Source organism: Electrona antarctica (assembly GCF_951216825.1).
Source record: "Electrona antarctica genome assembly, chromosome: 14".
In the NCBI taxonomy this organism is placed as follows: domain Eukaryota; kingdom Metazoa; phylum Chordata; class Actinopteri; order Myctophiformes; family Myctophidae; genus Electrona; species Electrona antarctica.
Window position 1 is genome coordinate 13,331,143 of NC_136795.1, and position 19,503 is coordinate 13,350,645.

General features: G+C 42.5%; 1 protein-coding gene across 2 annotated transcripts in view; it reads left to right on the forward strand.

Moving 5' to 3' along the window:
* LOC306937481 (myosin-9-like) overlaps positions 1-19,503 on the forward strand; it is a 42,728-nt gene that overhangs the window by 14,507 nt on the left and 8,718 nt on the right. The window contains exons 3-28 of one of the 2 annotated variants that reach the window (XM_079521282.1): positions 1,282-1,438; positions 2,441-2,468; positions 2,721-2,814; positions 3,844-3,864; positions 6,343-6,435; positions 6,564-6,627; positions 6,834-6,932; positions 7,081-7,224; positions 7,509-7,604; positions 8,559-8,830; positions 9,641-9,814; positions 10,164-10,337; positions 11,012-11,126; positions 13,257-13,444; positions 13,851-13,972; positions 14,057-14,126; positions 14,347-14,507; positions 14,809-14,917; positions 15,122-15,253; positions 15,391-15,597; positions 16,239-16,376; positions 16,589-16,712; positions 16,797-16,968; positions 17,791-18,003; positions 18,336-18,480; positions 18,631-18,837. In XM_079521282.1, the coding sequence (XP_079377408.1) occupies positions 1,282-1,438; positions 2,441-2,468; positions 2,721-2,814; positions 3,844-3,864; positions 6,343-6,435; positions 6,564-6,627; positions 6,834-6,932; positions 7,081-7,224; positions 7,509-7,604; positions 8,559-8,830; positions 9,641-9,814; positions 10,164-10,337; positions 11,012-11,126; positions 13,257-13,444; positions 13,851-13,972; positions 14,057-14,126; positions 14,347-14,507; positions 14,809-14,917; positions 15,122-15,253; positions 15,391-15,597; positions 16,239-16,376; positions 16,589-16,712; positions 16,797-16,968; positions 17,791-18,003; positions 18,336-18,480; positions 18,631-18,837 (3,519 nt within the window). The remainder of the gene's footprint in view (positions 1-1,281; positions 1,439-2,440; positions 2,469-2,720; positions 2,815-3,843; positions 3,865-6,342; positions 6,436-6,563; positions 6,628-6,833; positions 6,933-7,080; positions 7,225-7,508; positions 7,605-8,558; positions 8,831-9,640; positions 9,815-10,163; positions 10,338-11,011; positions 11,127-13,256; positions 13,445-13,850; positions 13,973-14,056; positions 14,127-14,346; positions 14,508-14,808; positions 14,918-15,121; positions 15,254-15,390; positions 15,598-16,238; positions 16,377-16,588; positions 16,713-16,796; positions 16,969-17,790; positions 18,004-18,335; positions 18,481-18,630; positions 18,838-19,503) is intronic. The other variant, XM_079521283.1, reaches the window with a different exon arrangement.

A 19,503-nucleotide genomic window follows, 5' to 3' on the forward strand; every position in this document is an offset into this window, starting at 1 on the left:
TCATGCAGCGATGGAAGTGAAGTGCATATGGAATGTTAATGGTGCTGTAATTGTTATCGTTGCCCCATCATTGATGCAGTTTACCTCGGTGTCTTGCCTGGTCTGGGAGTGATTTGCTCACCCCTTTTTTTTTTTAGATGGTGCCATGACCCCGGTCATGTCAACACTGGTACCCCTCCGCCCTGAACCACCAGAACCCTACTCTCGCTGAGCCCCCTCTGCATTAGTGCCCTGTAGAACAGACCTCTTCTTGGCATAGAGAGAAACTGAGAGATCACTGGCAGGTCATAGCCAGGGTCCAGAGCTTCGTGGAGGGCAGCACAGGAATGCAGCGGGAGATGAGCAGACAAAATGCAAGGGAGGGGTGGGATAGCTTGAAGCAAAACTATAGGACAACAGAAAGAACCCAGACTGTCCAGTAAAAGGAATGGTTTGCAGGGGTTTAGGGAAAGGAATGGAGTAGGATTTTTGAGTGGTGTAAACCACTCCTACAACTGGCTTTTTTGTGCAGAAAAAATGAGCATGGTTGCTATGTTCACCCTGTTGTAATGACGTAATGAAATCACACCCGGGTGAACAGGGTGAACATAGCAACCATGCTCATTTTTTCTGCACAAACAAAGCCAGGTAATGAAATCACACCCGGGTGTGATTTCATTACGTCAGACATGATTTCATTACGTCAGACAGACCTTACACCACTCAGTTCACACGGGTGTGATTTTTAACATTCAATAGGTTAAAAAAAAGCTAAAACACAGGATGACGGACTGAGGTGCTCTGAAGATGTAGGTGTCAAACCGTGTTCATCTGCAGCGTTTCACTCGGTTGTAACATGCAGTGTGGAGGGGTGACGATTCGGTCATCACTTAGGAGACATGTTTGGCTGAATTCTCAGGACAGAGAGGCTAATATGTGAGCATGTGTGTGTGTGCAATGAATAGGGATGAGTTTGTTGTCCTTACTGATCATCTTAAATGCAATGCGTCTTGCGTTCATATTTCTATACTGCTGCAGTAGCAGAACATTTCATCAGTTGGATGAAATGTCCCTCATTCTGTACTTCGTTAAACACCAGTGTCAATCTGCATTAAATTAATTCATCAAATTATGTTCAACCTTCCGACAATCCGACCTTAATTCCTACCTTCACGTCCTCATCTACTCATTCAAAAGGATTCTACTGTGCTACACAGCTGTTCCACCGGTGGCACCAAAGATGACTCATCAAGTGCAGTGTGATTTTTAAATGCATCCCTGTCTGTATTGCCTGTATTATAGACATACTCTGGCCTCTTCTGCGTGGTCATCAACCCCTACAAGAACCTGCCCATCTACTCTGAAGAGATCGTAGAGATGTACAAGGGAAAGAAGAGACACGAGATGCCACCTCACATCTACGCCATCACTGACACATCCTACAGAAGCATGATGCAGGGTAAGTCTGCACCCTGATCAACCTGCGACACGAAAAAGTAGATGGACTAGACGCCAGTAGTGTCATTGCTGTAACTTGGTATCTGCAATGTGATGCTGTTGCTGCAGGGTGAACTATGGGTAGCATTATAGTAAAATTGATGCCTTACAGCCCCCCACCCCCCACCCCAAATCAACACCAGCCCCCACTGGAGGGAACACACACACACACACATACACAGCCTCATCGAACTTCTAATATGCTGCACTGACCTGCAGCAGCTCGCACAGAACACAGTAAACAGACACGGTGGTGGTGCTGTACTCGTGGAGTTGCATGTGGACTTTTATTTGAAAGTTTTAGATGAAGACACTTTGCTTCGCGATGTGGCCGTGCATGATTCTGCATCGATGCGGTGATGTGACATAATCGATACGTTTGCTGTTGATTTTTTGTCTGAAGGCATTCCAGGCAATGTTGCCCATTAGCTTCATGTGCACCAGTTCTGTTTATAATCTTTTCTATACAAGCTCTGTCCTGTGTCCGTTTTACGAAGCGTCACACTATGAGATGATGTATGTATTGTCTTGGCTGAGAAAAGCGATCCTCCACAGATCCTGATTATCTCAATGTACAGAATTATCTGGCATTCCGTCGTACTTGCTGTGCCCACTCACTCATGTCCTGTTCTGCCATATTTGGTTCCAGAAAAGCTTTTGGAGTTGCAAAATAGGCGGACGCTAATTACTGTAGCTATCTATTTTTGTGGTAGCGAGCACCATTTCCACTCACAGAAAGCCGGATATTAATTTCCTGTCTGTTCCCACAGTACTTCCTGTTATACAAGACACAACTACATGTTCTTTTGAGATAACAAATGCACAGTGTACACTTTATATGAAGTTTGCCACACTTGAATTCAATTGTAACTTCACTTTCTTGAATTGTAATCACTCACCATGCCATGCTACTTTGTGACTCTGCTCAAAACTGTTGCATGAAGATTTATTTCTTTCTTTGCAGATCGTGAAGACCAGTCCATTCTTTGCACGTGAGTCAAAAGACACCGCACCATTGACAAAAGTTGTTAAACCTTCTCTATACCTCTGAGCTCAAACTTTGATCCCATAATGATGTTGCAACGTGATTCTTGCCAGAAAGTGACACGACACCATAGTTTGAGTATAAAAATGAGGCATTACACTCTCCCTCTTTCGTGCTCTCTCTCTCTCCCTCCTCTGTCTCTCTCCCTCTCTGTCTCTCTCCCTCCTCTCTGTCTCTCTCCCTCCTCTCTCCATCCCAGCGGGGAGTCAGGTGCTGGTAAAACAGAAAACACTAAGAAGGTTATCCAGTATCTGGCTCATGTGGCCTCCTCTCACAAGACCAAGAAAGACCAGGTCAGTCCTGCATCCATTCTCTGTTCCTATATCCTTGCATAACCTTGTTTTTGTTTTTTTACTAAAATGTTTTTAGGTTTCAACCTGTATTCCTCTCTTCCCATCTTACCTTCCCTCTTTCCCATCACCCCCTTTTGTTTCTCTGTTTGTTCACTCACGTGAACTGAACCAACATTTCCTATTTTACTCCTAAGTACACTTTGAAACGCCCATTTCCTATTCCTCTGTAATTACAGTACTCCATCAACCACTTTGTACTGCGACTGTATTGTGTATGTGTAAATGTACCAGTGTGCCACAGGCACAATCATTACATCATTGTCAATCCATCATCACATTGTTATATTCTGACTCACTGTGTCACCGTAGCTGTAAAGGCAGGAAAGCCTAATTTCTACTTAGTTGCGTGCCAGTGTTGCAGAACGAAAATGGCTGATCTACAAGTTCACAATCGGCTATTTTCGTGTGCAATGCTAGCATGCAGTATAAATCAGATTTTTAAGAGAAATGTTGATCTGAAGGCACAGAAACATAGGTTTCAAGGCTGAGCTGAAATATTTTGGTAAATCTGGTTGTTGTGTTTGACCGTTACTTCAGACTCCTCCTTGAACACTTGCAGTGCCGATAAAGATCGACTCAGACAATTTCTTCCTGAATCCTAATATCGTGTCGTTCTGTCGTTCTGTTGCAAGGACATGTAAAATATGATAATCTTTCCAATGCGTTTGTGACGAGAAATCACTCTCAAAAGGCTCTTAAATGTAAAATGACATGTTTTCTGTACAAGTTATTCTCAAGTGCCTTTAGTTTTTAGATGCCTTTTGACATGTTTTGTGGATATTGGCAGAGATTCTTGAGTGCTTTTTTGTGCTTGACAAACGTGCATTCAGAGGTTTTATGGAAGAGTCTCCAAGTTGGTCCCATGAAAACTGCTTCTATCAGAGAGACGTCATTGGAGCTTTAATGATACCACATCAGCATCCAATGCGTTCATTTTGTTGAGGTTGTATTTCTCTCTTCCATTAACAGAACAGCTCGATCTTCACACATGTGAGTTACCCCACTATCTCTCATCTCTCCTCCATTCTTCCTTATGTAAATGCTCCCCTCGCTTATATAATCATCGCCCACCACCATCACCACCACCCCCGGATCCACCTCTTCTACTTGTTCATCTTCTCTACTCCACCCGCTCCACTCCCTAAAGCCTGATTTATGCTTAGTTGTTCGAAGCTTCGCAACTTGTTACGAGCTTGTAGAATGGCTATTTTTGGCACGCCACACCAATGTGCAACTAAGTATAAATGAAGCGATATCCCCTCTCGTCTCTCCCTCGCTGCACTCTCCTCTTCCCCTGTGCTGCTGGAGCGCACTCTGCAGTGGGTCACTGGGTACTGAGGGTCAAGGGTCACTTAATTGCCAATGGGAAGTCAGATGGAATTTATGTGTGTGTGAGTGTTAACTTCTTCGTGAAAATTTCAGCCAGATGGGTGGGAGCTGGAATTTAACGGATTGAGTGGGGTAATTAATCTGCAACCCAGCAGCTAGAAGATAAATTTGGGGGGAGTCTGTACCGTATCTGGCTGACTTTTTCAGTTATTGTTGCCGTGTGTGCTCCTGTGGTCCCAGAAGTGTGCTTGAATATGTGGCTATTTGCAAACTTCTTCCTCAAGTCTCACTGACTCAACCCTAAAAGTATGCTTCACTGTTTTTCAAGATCTGAGGCCAGACACATTGCGATGCTATTCAGTCTCTGTGTCACAGTACATTGCCCTGTGTATGGAAGTGTCCTGAAAAATACCTCCCTATGATGGGTTGCAAGTCTCAGAAGGAACATTGGCCCTGGATCACTTATCATTAAGCTCAAAAACTATTTGATGTGGGACAAACGCTTGCGCAATGTGCCTCAAGGGACCTGCAACAAAGCCAAGAAGTCCATTGGCTTCTTAGAGTAACATTTTCCCCTCTCTGGTCTTGACAAAGAAGGTGATAGCAATGATTTATCTTATTTTCATTCCCCAGGCTCAACATATGGGCTGTGTCCATAAATCAACAGAGCGGCAGCTGTGGATGGAACGCTTGCTAGCACGTCTCCCTATTTTTATTGGCGGGATTTAAGTGATCTCTATCCAGTGGTTGATAAGCCCTTTCGCGTGAACGATGTTTAACATGGCCGCATCTTTTCTCTGTCCTGGAGCTGTAGACGGTTCTGGTTGTACTTGGCCCCTCCAAGGTGTGGATGTGTGTTGCTACAGTATGTAGTGTACATGTGAAGGTGGTGCTGCACATGACTGAAAAAGGTTATAAGCCGTGCTCCACGAACCTTTCCAGGACTAATAAAGGATGGAATGTTTATGATTCAGATTTTATGGGGTGAGGATATATAGAGAACTTTATTAGATTATTAACGAAAAGGGTGGCTGATATGGATTTGGCCATATGGTCTTCATATGTGCATGTATGTGCACTTACAGCTGACTGAACTAAATTAATTTGGTGGAAAAATGACTTGACGTCATCAGCAAGTCCTAGTAGAGTGATAACTTATGCTGAATTTGAGATTTGTGCAATGTGGTCCATGCGTGGGCTCTGGGATATTCTGCTGTGGGTCAAAGGGTGAAGGGTTACTGATGAGGGTCACAGGTGTAACATGTTTAACTGGGTGTTTTGCAGGGTTGGGCACTAACAAGGCGCTATGTGTGGGTCAAGGCTTGTGTGCATTGTGTGTGTGGTCATACTTGTGTGTGTGTGTGTGTGTGTGTGTGTGTGTGTGTGTGTGTGTGTACACTGTATCCCTAGTCTTGCGTAGCCAGATGATCGAAGATATGCTGCTACCAAATTGTGACATCTAAATTCAGTGTGGAGGAAAGATTGTAGATTAAAACAAAACACTTCAAATGCATTCGCGTGGTCTTTCATATTTGGATGGTGATATTAGTTTTCATAGCGGTGGGCATAGGTTTGTCTGTAGCAGCTTTTCCTGCTGTTCTAGCTAATGCGTACGTTGAATTTCGATGTCACCACTCACCAGACACCACCATCAGTAGGCAGAGATCTCTGATCGCCTGGCTACGTGAGACTACACGGTATCCCTGCTTATGTTTATTATATTGTCCACTGCTTGCTGTTTCTCCTTTTTTATTATCACATGTATGCCATTACTGTATACAGAAATCACTTTGTGTAAAGAACATGCAAATCAGTGTCTCAACTGGTTATTTTCTCACAATAGAGTAATTCTGCCTTCAATGAAAACCAGATGAAGGTTAAATGTTCTAACAAAGCACAACAATGAGTCACCCATGTGAGTCACAGGGTCCGGCTAGATTTGACCCCTTAGTAGAGAGAATTGTTTAAAAGAAACATCCTTTAACTGAACAGAGTGGGTTTCACTCTTGTTTAAAAGGGTATTTTCTTTCGTTCTTAAAATGACAAGACTTCATGGAAAGAACTGAAGTAGTCTTACTGGTCTAATCTAAGTCTAATCTTACCATTTTTTTCCTGGGCTATTCTCTTCCTGTCCATCAGGGTGAGCTAGAGAAGCAGCTGCTGCAAGCCAACCCCATCCTAGAGGCCTTTGGAAATGGCAAGACAGTGAAAAATGACAACTCCTCCAGATTCGTAAGTTTTGAAGATACTATTTTCAGTATTTTGTGTTTGGGACAACCTCACAAATTGATCCCCTCACTGGAATATTATGTGGCTAATTTCGGCAAAGTTTGCTGAAGATTCTCTCTTTTTGCCTCTAGGGAAAATTCATCCGGATCAACTTTGATGTGAATGGATACATCGTTGGTGCCAACATCGAAACCTGTATCCTTTACAAAATCGAGTCTTTCTGTTTTCAGTCAGATGTTGCCATGAGGTCCTTATATTCAAAGTATGCATTCATAGTATTTTTAGACTCCAGCATTGGAGTTTATAGCAGGAACATGAAATCCTTATAACTTCAAGCAATAGTCTAGACGTCAGGCTGTCCAGTGTTAAACAAAATTGGTCCTTGACAGGCTGACCAACAGACCTGCTGGAGAAATCCCGTGCCATCCGCCAGGCCAAAGATGAGAGGACCTTCCACATCTTCTACTACATGTTGACTGGGGCCGGCGACAAAATTCGCTGTGAGCAACAACACGTCAAATCACATTTTGATATTCCATAGTTACAATGAAGGAGTCTGCATGTTGTAGATTTTTAATGTACTTTTGTCTTTCCAACCCCCCTTCTCCCCACTCTATCTCTGTCCTCTCCTTTTTTCCCCTCCTTCAGCTGAGCTGTGCCTGGAGAACTACAACAACTACCGCTTCCTGGTTAACGGGAACGTAACCATCCCTGGGCAGCAGGACAAGGACCTGTTTCAAGAGACCCTGGAGGCCTTTAGGATCATGAGCATCCCAGAAGATGAACAGATTGGTGAGTCGGGAGCAAAATTGAATAAAATTATGAGTTAATATCCCTTACCCCCGCGTGTTAACCTATAGGTGTTCAGAACAAATGTCTGTGATGCTTATCTTCAGGTGAACACGCATCTGTTTTTTTCTTTATTTTTGAATTTTAGAATATGCAAGACATAAAAGACACAAGGCAAACGATACAAACAATAACATGCATCTGTTTTGTCAAGCAAAATATGTTGAGCGAGAAGGTATGAGTATTCCCACATGGTGTTAACACAGCGTTTGTCTCGTCCCATGCAGGCATGCTGAAGGTAGTGTCCGCTGTGCTGCAGCTGGGCAACATGACCTTCAAGAAGGAGCGTCACACAGACCAGGCCTCCATGCCTGATAACACGGGTATGAAGCTAGGGGTGCAATAGTTAAAACTAATCTATAATGCATATTAATTAAAATGTTCAACTTGGGAGATGGCGGGGGGAGGAGGGGGGGTTAATTCAAATGTAGCTTTTTGGTGGGGGGATGTTTTAAAAGAATATCACCTGAGTTTGTAGATCAGCTATTTTTGTGACTGTTCCATGTTTTACGATGAAGTATTAAGTGGTTAATCGGGCTAATCGATTTAGTTGATTTTACAAGTAAAATACATTTTGTGTCAGTTCTTTGATACATTACATAAAGTAATGCAGCCCTAAGTGAAACCCCTCATACACGCATGTACTGCACACCGCTATGAACGCCACCTGCTGCACATGGCGCTTAAAGGGGAAAACCACCCATTTTCAACATTTTACTATGTCATTAATATACCTTAGAGCTGTTGTGTGGAAATAATAAAGTCCCCCCATTCTGTGTTTCCTAGAACTGTAAGTATGAAAATCATTAACATGGTGAAACACATCTTGATGTCATCAAGATGTGTTTCACCATGTTAATGATTTAGTTAATGATTTTCAAAGCTGACAATTCTAATTATATTACCAAGACTACATGTATAAAACATCAGTAACTTCCACTTTACAACTCTACTCTACAACCAAACAGTACTATTTCAAATGTGAATGTAGCAGTCAATATAAATCTAAATGCATTGCCATTGTGTTGCAAAGTTTTTACTCTGTTGTGATTTACATTTTATATATATTATTTTTTACACTCCCAAATAATTACAATATTGGATCAAGTCGGCACTAGATTATGGTTGTAATATGAAATAATTGGGTGATACTGAAGATCTACTTTTCAGGAGAGGCTCTATCGCCTCATCTCCCTCTAAATATTCCCACCCTGCATATCCACTCACTTCTAATGTCCTCCTCTGTTCTCTCCCTCCCTCTGTCCTCGGTGCCACAGCGGCCCAGAAGGTGTGCCACCTGCTGGGTATGAACGTGACGGACTTCACCCGTGCCATCCTGATGCCCAGGATCAAGGTGGGCAGGGACTACGTGCAGAAGGCCCAGACCCAGGAGCAGGCTGAGTTTGCAGTGGAAGCGCTGGCCAAAGCCACCTATGAGAGGATGTTCCGCTGGCTGGTCATGAGGATCAACAAAGCCCTGGACAAGACCAAGAGACAGGGAGCCTCGTTCATCGGCATCCTAGACATCGCTGGGTTCGAGATCTTTGAGGTAAAACCAGAGACTTGAGCAACTATCGTATAGCATTTGTGAATGAATTAGTGCGGATACAAATATTTTTTATAATCGGACGACTATTCTGTGATTACTGTAATTTAGACCATGTCAGTAGAAATAATAATACAGTAGAAAATGATAACGCACATCATCTGAACCCAGACAAATTCTTAAATTCAGCAATAAAAAGAAGGGGGGAAAACACAACCTTTTCATTTTAGAATATGGAACAACGGCAAACATTCAGTTGTAAATTATATTCGTAAAAGAAATGGTTACGTAATGCCTAATATTTCAAAATCCCCTATTTGACTACTACATTGTATTTCATCAATATTCTATAAATGTACTTATTTACTTATTTGATTATATTCTTCATCTATATTATTATATATCTCTGACAAACGCCTAACTCCAAATTACTGCAATACTGCCTCATCAAAGTTGGTGTTGTGACTTTATATATTGTCAATTACTTGCATGAGACGGGGAGAGGTGGAGTTGTTTTAGCAGACAGTTTCAGGGTCCAATGGAGTTAAGAGGTTTTGGTTTCCTCCCGACAACAACGATATATAATATCAATATATAAGATAATGTAAAATAAAAAACAAGTAGGTATCACTGTGATAGAGAGAGAGAAAATACTCCCTCATTTTAGCTCTCTCGCTTTCGCTCTCTCTCTCTCTCTCTCTCTCTCATATATATATATATATGTGTGTATGTATGTATGTGTATATATATATATATATATATATATATATATATATATCTCAAAATATGCTTCATTCTCCCTCCCCTCTGCAGCTGAACTCCTTTGAGCAGTTGTGCATCAACTACACCAATGAGAAGCTACAGCAGCTGTTCAACCACACCATGTTCATCCTGGAGCAAGAGGAGTACCAGAGAGAAGGCATCGAGTGGAGCTTCATCGACTTTGGCCTCGACCTGCAGCCATGCATCGACCTCATAGAGAAACCTGTGAGTCTTCATTGAGCATCACTAAAGAACGCTCTTACAGCCTAGAAAAAGACAAAAATGCTTTAAATGATTTAAGCACTGCAAGTGAAGTGTAATAATTATTGCCGTTTTGGAGAGTTCTTTCTAATATGCACCTAACAAAATGCACAATAATTATTAGTTTTTGCATCGCAAACACACACACTTCACATTAAAACACAGCAAAGAATTATAACGGCCATGACCCACCTGCACCCAAAAAGTATTTATAAGCCTCACCCATCCACAATTCAGATCTCTAATGTTCTCTTTGTGGTATATGTAGACATACAGTACATACTTAGTTATAGTCCTCCTTTCCTCACTACAGGCCAGTCCACCTGGTATTCTGGCTCTGCTCGATGAGGAGTGCTGGTTCCCCAAAGCCACTGATAAGAGCTTTGTGGAGAAGGTTCTGCAAGAGCAGGGATCTCATTCGAAGTTCCACAAGCCCAAGAAACTGAAGGACGAGGCCGACTTCTGCGTCATGCACTACGCTGGCAAGGTAAGGAAGAAGGCAGTTGTACTGCCGAAACGTTGGTTTAACTCTGCATCCTAATAAATAATCGGCTCTTTGGCTATCGGTGTGTGCAGCCACTCTTTTTGTCTTTTTAAGACTTAAACTCTTTAGAAGGTAAAGCAAACAGTCTGGATCTAGGCCTTTCACAATTATTACATAATTGCCTGATCACAGTTATTTGAGTTAATCACAATTATTTTGCATAATCATTAGTATAGTTTCTTAATTTCTATAAGAACAGCTGGATAACCCTTCACAGACACTGAGTAGGCTAGAAAGATAATGACACCAGCCAGCTGTGTTTATTGACTGCAGCCACTTACATAAAATGTATAACTATTGTTTTGAACATAGTTAAAGAATAATTTATTTATTTTTTCAACCAAGGTTCATATTTTAGGTTATTAAAGAAAGTAAAAGATGAGTGTAATTATTTTTTTCATTTGCTGCTTTCTTTCATTTTAGCGATTTTAGCTATTTTTGACAGGAGCATATGGCATATAACCCCCCCCCCCCGACCCACGCATCACTAGTACTGATATGCCATACAACCATATCTCTTACGTTTTCACTAAGATGTCTTCATAAGTCAAAGAGATGTCATCCCTCTATATTTGGCTAGAAGAAAACCCTGTGGTTTGTCTCTACTCGGCCCTCAGGTGGACTATAAGGCTGACGAATGGCTGATGAAGAACATGGACCCTCTGAACGACAACGTGGCCACCTTGCTCAACCAGTCCACTGACAAGTTTGTCTCTGAGCTGTGGAAGGATGGTGAGTTCAGCCAAACGCTAATATTCCTTGTGCTGACAGTGGATTTACTGCCTCTGGGTTGTATCGTTGGAATATATTTGTTCATTGTTGGTCTGGGATTTGTGCGCGTGTCAAAGAAGGGATTCATGCTTGGTTGTGTGCGGTGTCGCACACCAAAAATAGCAGATCTACAACTTCACAATGCATGGCAGAGCAATACGTTGTGAGGTTGCAAATGTTTTAGCTTCTTTGGTGCGTGACACCGGCCCACAACTAAGCATAAATCTGGTTATTGTTTGTTCTGTTTCACTTTTCATGTCCACTTCTTTTCTCTTTATCTCATATTCATTGTCCGGCGTCTGGACTTTTTTTTTTTTTTTTTTTTTAACCCATTGACCTCCCATTTTGTTTGTTTTCTATAATCTGTTCCTCTGTATGGCCCCATTTTGTCTTTTTTTCCGTCTTACTGGGTCTCAGAGGTACAGAGTTGTCGGAGCCTATTTTTATCGTCGTTTTCCTATTCACTCAGGTGACCAAGTTTTCTTTTCTCATTAGATTTCTTCTCGTAACAACCTTTCCCGTTTACGTACTTATTTTGTATTTTATTTCCATCATTAAACCATGGCAAACAGTCCATCGCAGCCTTCTCCCAGTTTGTATGACCTTATCCGACCTTCAGGTGTGTCTCTGAAACTGAATTTGTCATTGTGAGAAGATGTTTGTGTCCTTAACTGTCCTTTTCCCCTCCAGCTGTATGTGTGGTGAAGACTAGTTTTGCTGGTTTATTACCCAAGAACCACTTGTTGCTCTTTGATGTTACCTCTCCCTCTCTCCCCTTGTGTGTAATAGTGTGGTTTGGGACCCCTGGTGTTGATCATGGGTACTGCAGCAATGGGTATATACTGCATGGGTTTGGTTGTGTCATCACAAAAGAGAATAAAACATGAACACAATTGCCAGCAAAGTGCTTTTTTTTTTTCTTTGCTTTTTTTTGTTACCATTGACACACCACACAGTTAAAATGTAAAGAGCTCAACTCTGGTAGCTTGACAAACTTAAACTAGTTTACACTTTGTTGCATTACTCAACAAATACGACCTGTGCGACAAAGTATTCAGTCTTAGGTCGCATTCACACCAGGATGTTTTACTTGGATTAAATGAATCCTGTTGCGTATTGTCGGAAAGTACGTTTCGTTAGGCAGGTGTGAAGGCTCATTCGAATTCTGGTGCGGATTAAACAAACTAATTCTAGATGGCCAAAAATCGGGTGTCGTATATCTCAAGTAAAGAGTTTGCACTCGCAGTACCGAACTGGACCGGGAATTCTGACGGCTCCCGCTCCGCTGATCTGGAGTTTGTTTGTGTAGAGAGGCTACTCCTATTAACCTACCAGGTTTATTTCTGTATGTAGGCTAGCTGCTACTTTACAAAACAAGTTGGCAAGTTGTAGGCTTGTAGCAATGTGCTATTTTGCACACACACACTCACACACGTCTAGTCCCTGACTCACCCCCTGCAGCCACATTACCCTCACTCACTTTACGTCCTAACTATTACTCGAAGGATAATTTTAACACCATAGATTTCACTGTGTAATTTATGAATTGAACACATTGCGTCAAACGCAGCAAATAAAAAATGCAAGAATTATGCAACTTCACCCCCCAATCGCACCAAGTCTACCGATCTACAGGTGTGAATGCGACCATAGTTTACACACACACACACACACACACACACACACACACACACACACACACACACACACACACACACACACACACACACACCACTCACTGCACTGATTTTTGTTTTTGGTGTGACCCTCATTTGCCCTTCCTACACACTTCACGAGCATTTTGTGACCCCCTCACTCTCTCCACTCCATCTTTTCTTCACCTCCTCTGCATTCACTCGATGTTCGTTTTTGGTTTGTGGTGTTTCACTGGTTTTGGTCTTCCAACGTCATTGTCGTCCTCTCTCCTGTTCTCCATTTGTGCCTCACAAGGAGGAAGTGGGAAGCCTCCTTTTTTTAGAACATGATGCATTTTTAGTTTTGCCTGCTGTAATACATATACAGTATTCACATGACAATAAAAAAATGTGTTCTAATACATACTCTTGTGTTCTGGTTCGTTTTGCCCTTCAGTGGATCGTATCGTGGGCCTGGATAAGGTGGCCGGCATGTCTGAGTTGCCTGGAGCCTTCAAGACCCGAAAGGGCATGTTCCGTACCGTGGGCCAGCTGTACAAGGAGCAGCTGTCCAAGCTCATGGCTACCCTAAGAAACACCAACCCAAACTTTGTCCGCTGCATTATCCCCAACCACGAGAAGAAGGTACCAGCCAGCAACACGCACCACACATAACACATCAGCCACATATTGGTTTTCATACATAAAAACATAAAAATCACACCCGTGTGAACTGAGTGGTGCAACTACACATCTATTGTTATAGTTCAGTGACGTCACGTATGTCTGTGACGTCACATACTAACCATAGCAACCATGCTCACCCGTACAGGCACAAACACACACGGGTACTAACAAAGCCAGTTGTTGGAGTGGTTTGCACCACTCAAAAAAACATGGACACCGTATAACGTATATGATTTATGATCATTCTACTTACTGTAAATGTTTGATGCCCTATAATAACATGCCCGAAATGGGATTCCAGGTTTAAAGTGGTTAAAACGTTTTACTTGACTGTCAACAATGACTACCTCCCTCTGTCTCCCAGGCAGGTAAGCTGGACCCCCACCTGGTTCTGGACCAGCTGAGGTGCAATGGTGTTCTAGAGGGCATCCGTATCTGTAGACAAGGTTTCCCCAATCGCATCGTCTTCCAGGAGTTCAGACAGAGGTATTTAATATGTGCACATTTTGTCATTAATGGTAATTTTGTTTTGTGTGGGTTACCTAACCTAAACCACTTTCTCACCTGTAGGTACGAGATCCTCACTCCCAACTCCATCCCCAAGGGCTTCATGGATGGAAAACAGGCCTGCGTGCTCATGGTAAAGATCCACAACATTTAGGTTTTATTTATTCGCACATAAAAAGGTTAACAAGATAAAATTACATGCATATTATTAATATTGTGCAGGAGAGGTTAAAAGCCAAAAGGCTTATCGAGAACTTCTCGGTCTAAAACAAACATTCTTGAGTGGCCATTGATTAGACTTGTTGATATTGACTCAGTGTTGTTGATGGGTGTGCTTCTTGCTCTCCCATCAGATCAAAAGCCTGGAGCTGGATCCCAACTTGTACCGGATTGGTCAGAGCAAGGTGTTCTTCAGGGCGGGAGTGTTGGCCCACCTGGAAGAGGAGAGAGATATGAAGATTACTGATGTGATTATCAGCTTCCAGGCCTGGTGCAGAGGCTACGTGGCCCGCAAGTAAGGAGACTGCAAGACTGATAAGGAGACTTAATGAATTGCCTTTGTCCATACACAATACAGTAGAAGTATAAATGAAGCATGGTAAACTGATGAATGATTTATGTTGTAGAGCAAAAACTCTTAGGCTTATGTTAACCACAGACCTTGTTTGACCCATAAAACAGGTGTGTTGTAGGTCTGCTATTTTTGACGACTGACATTGAAAATGACAGTTTTCTGAAAAAGCTGTTTCTAACAGATTTTTTGAATCTGATCTCACGTCAAAATGGGTTAACTGTATTTTATGTTACTTTTATAGGGCCTTTGCCAAGAGACAGCAGCAGCTCACTGCTATGAAGGTTATCCAGAGGAATTGTGCTGCCTATCTCAAACTCAGGAACTGGCAATGGTGGAGACTCTTCACCAAGGTACACAAACTCAATTCAAACCTTCCCCCTCTCTGCCCTCAGATTCCTGTCTCTCTACACTCCTCTCAGTAAAACAAAAAGTGCCTACAAAAGCAGATAGTGTGTCGAGTCTACTACACAATCTAAATGTTGCTGTTGGAGTCCGGTTGGAGATCTGTGTTGCATGAGCCTCACGTTAACCTCTCTCCTCCCTTTTTCCTGTAGGTGAAGCCGCTCCTCCAGGTCAGCAGACAGGAGGAGGAGATGCAGGCGAAGGATGATGAGCTGGTGAAGGTTAAGGAAAGGCACTTGTGTGCTGAGCAGCAGCTCCAGGAGATGGAGACCAAACAGCAGCAGGTAGGATACATGACGCCAGTGTCCAGTATCATTTACACACGACACACCGAAAGGAAATTTGCCACAGATTTGAAGGGGAGGCAGTTTTAGAGTTTGTACGATCGTTAGTTTTTAACCCCTCGTGTTCCCTCTGGCAGCTGGGCGCAGAGAAGATGGCTCTGCAGGAGCAGCTGCAGGCCGAGACGGAGCTGTGCGCCGAGGCCGAGGAGATGAGAGCCCGTCTGGCTGCCAAGAAACAGGAACTCGAGGAGATCCTCCATGACCTGGAGGCCCGCGTGGAGGAAGAGGAGGAACGGGCCACTCATCTACAGACGGAAAAGAAAAAGATGCAGCAGAATATCACAGTGCGTAGATTATTTTTCTTTCAATTCCACACCCCATGAAGCCTTGAATTTATGGATCTTTTGTGTTTTTGTCTCATTCCTAATCTAATAATTTGATGACCAGCACAGTCCACTTAAAGAGTGTCTGTAGGAGACTACAGACTGATGACCAGGTCATCAAATTATTGGTTTAGGAATGCGACAAAAACAAAGGCTTCATTTTTTTGGGTGAGCTACTCCTTTTCAAGGCTGTGGTAGAAGTTAAAAAAAAAAAAAAAAATCTACAAGACGAATAAACAATGTAACACAGAGGCGAAAGGAAAAATGTCTCGACATGGGCACTTACAGATACCAAAATGTGTTTACATTTAGTATGGCGTATTACATGGCATGTGAAAACAGTTTTTAATTTGTTCTGTGCCTATAGCGCGAATGGTGGAATGTCTGGGAAGATTACCCAAGTGATATCGCTCGAGTAACGTTACACCACTCACTCTAGAGGCACATAACACTTTACAAAACTGTTTTCACATGCTATGTTATTACGAGTAAACACTGGAGTTACTGTATGTGTCGGGTTAGGCTGTTCCATGGTTTAGGAGCTATAGCTCCTGAACCTACACTCGCATGTCCAACCCTCCTCTTCCTCTGTGTGAATACAGGACCTGGAGCAGCAGTTGGATGAAGAGGAGGCTGCCAGACAGAGACTCCAGCTGGAAAAGGTCACCCTGGAGGCCAAGATGAAGAAGGTGGAAGATGATGTTATGGTGCTGGACGACCAGAACAACAAACTCAACAAGGTCAGTATTTAGCAGCTGCTCTTATCTAGCACAAAGTGCAGATGCTAAGATAATAACAAGTTTCTGGGTAATGAGGTGAACTACGACTACAACCATGATTTATTTGTTTCAGGAGCAAGAATATATATTTTATTCTTCACTTGTTTACCCTCAATATTAAGTAAACTAAGATGGGTAGATGTTTTAACATTGTTTGTTGTTTGTGAGCACAGGAGAAGAAGCTGATGGAAGAGAGGATTTCTGATTTCACCACCAACCTGGCCGAGGAAGAGGAGAAGTCCAAGAGTCTGCAGAAACTCAAGACCAAACACGAGGCCATGATCACAGACCTGGAAGGTAGGCTGGGCGCTCACACACACACACACCTTCTTCATCTGGCCTAAACAACGGCATATAATTTATCCCTCTCACTCCGCTCAGACCGTCTGCGGCGTGAGGAGAAACAGCGCCAGGAGTTGGAGAAGAACCGGCGTAAGGTGGAAGGAGATTCCGCAGAGCTCCATGACCAGATTGCTGAGCTGCAGGCCCAGATCGCTGAGCTTCGTGCACAGCTGGCCAAGAAGGAAGAAGAACTCCAGGCAGCCCTGGCCAGGTCTGTGTGTGAGCACATGCACATTGCTCCTTAAAGAAATAGTACATCCAAACATTTTAATTATCTTCCCTCATGCCATTGGAAACGCAGATATTTCATTTGTCCACAAAACTCCTCGAGTCTGCCAGCAACACTTTGTACTTGTACACTATGCGTTTTCATTGGCATGATGGTGAGTAGATGATGACAGAAGTACAATTTAGTTTTCCTGCACCTTGGGTGAGTTTACAGCCTTTAATAGTCAATATGGGTGACTGAGTTGCCACTGTTGAAAGATTCATGAGTGTTCCTCATTCTGCTGAAGTAGCGTTATCATAAGTTCTGCTTTCCTGAAAAATTCAAACACAGACGTATGCTTTTCCATTATCTCATAGCCATCGATATGCTGATATTTCATGTTTTTTCTGGGGGAATTCATTCCATTTAAAGGTCCATCAAGTAACTGGCGAGAATTGGTAGGCTTTTATAACCGAGACAGGGCTTTGGTATTCGATCACTTGGACTGATTTTGCGATTCGTTTTCCCAACGTCTTCAGTAAAGTTTTCCTGCCATGTTGTCTCCATGAATTTCTATCATTTGACTAATAATTACAGGCTCTGTCTTGCTCTCCTGGTTGGAGTGAGAAATAGATTGTCTACAGTAGGTAGACCAGTTTACCAGTCCTGCCACCAGAATAAGGTCTGATCATGAATAAGGGGGATGTCAGCTGGTTGTACTCTAACAACTAACATGAATTTTATCAGACTGGTTGATGGTGCAATAGTAATATTTATTCAGCACGACATTTTATTTTTGTCCTTGTTTTTTTCCCCTGCCCTCAGGATAGAGGAGGAGGCTGCCCAGAAGAACCTGGCCCAGAAGAAGATCCGTGAGATGGATGCTCAGCTCTCAGAACTGCAGGAGGACCTGGAGCTGGAAAGACAAGCCCGTACCAAGGCTGAGAAACACCGCAGAGACCTGGGAGAGGAGCTGGAGGCCCTCAAGACAGAGCTGGAAGACACATTAGACTCCACAGCTGCTCAGCAGGAGCTCAGGTATACAGGATGGATCGCAGCACCACTCACTTTCCACCCGAGTACATGTCAAAAGTACTTGGCAAAGATGACATTGTTTCATCTGAAAGTATAAATTATCCTTAAGTGTGTTTGAGTAGAACTAGTTAACTTGCCATTTCCTTTTTACATCACATCCAACATGAATTTTGATCTCAATTGTCCTGGATTATGTTACATAGACTTTACCTCAAAGTGCTTTGCAATTATGAAGACAAAAGGCATCATGAGAAGTGAGAACCAGAATAAAATAAATGTTTCGGTATTGAAAGAAGGAATACAAATTCATCGCTGATACATCTTGATGTCCTCAGGACCAAGCGTGAGACGGAGGTCTCTCAGATGAAGAAGTCCCTGGACGACGAGGCCAAAATACATGAGAATCAGGTGGTCGAGATGAGGCAGAAACACGGCCAGGCCTTCGACGAGCTCAACGAGCAGCTGGAGCAGTCCAAGAGAGTACGCAACCATCTTCACATACAGTATACACTTAATGTTCTTTGTCACACAGCTGAATGTCAATAACAAAATATTAAAACATGCGTTTCAAATCATTTCAAACGTGTAAACATTGACTCTTACACTCCCTCCATGACTGGCTCCCTGCAGAACAAGGTGTCTGTAGAGAAAGCCAAGCAGGCTCTGGAGTCGGAGAGAAACGAACTGGCCATCGAGCTGCAGACGCTGAACCAAACCAAGGGTGAGTCTGAACACCGCAGGAAGAAGGCTGAGACCCAGCTGCAGGAGCTGCAGGTCAAACATGGCGAGGGTGAACGCAACCGACAGGAAATGGCCGAGAAGATGAGCAAAATGCAGGTAGGACTGAAACCTGGATGGGATTGAGTTAATTATTTGTTTAGTCTGTTTATTTAGTGATGTTAATTTTTAACCGTGATTTCTCCTGTTTCAATATTTGAAAGCTTAAAGTTCCTTTGTAATTTACCCTAATATATTGTCTAATGGATTTGATTTGTATTGTATTTACCTCGGCTACATTGAAAATGAGGGCTTGCCCTCAATTGTAGTCCTGATTATAAATAAAGGTGATTAAGATGATAAAGACAGCATGTGTCAACTACCATGTTGATAAGAGTATTAAACACTTGAAATAGATCTGTTTAAGTTAGATTTAGAACAGATAGAAATTATACGATTTGCGATAACAATGGACAATCATGCGATTAATCACGATAATATATTTGAATCGATTGACAGCCCTAATATATGTAAGGGATAATGTATGGCTGAGTGGTCATTGTTTATAGATAAATCACAGACGGGCTGATTAACCACCGACGTGACAGTGGAGCTGGTTAATCGGCCTGAAGGTGATTTATATATATATATATATATATATATATATATATATACAATAACCACTCAGTCAAACATTATGCCGTTTATTACACGGCCACTTAATACATAAATTAATTAATTGACCCAAAACGACTCGTATTTCCTTGCTTGGTAATGAAGGTAATT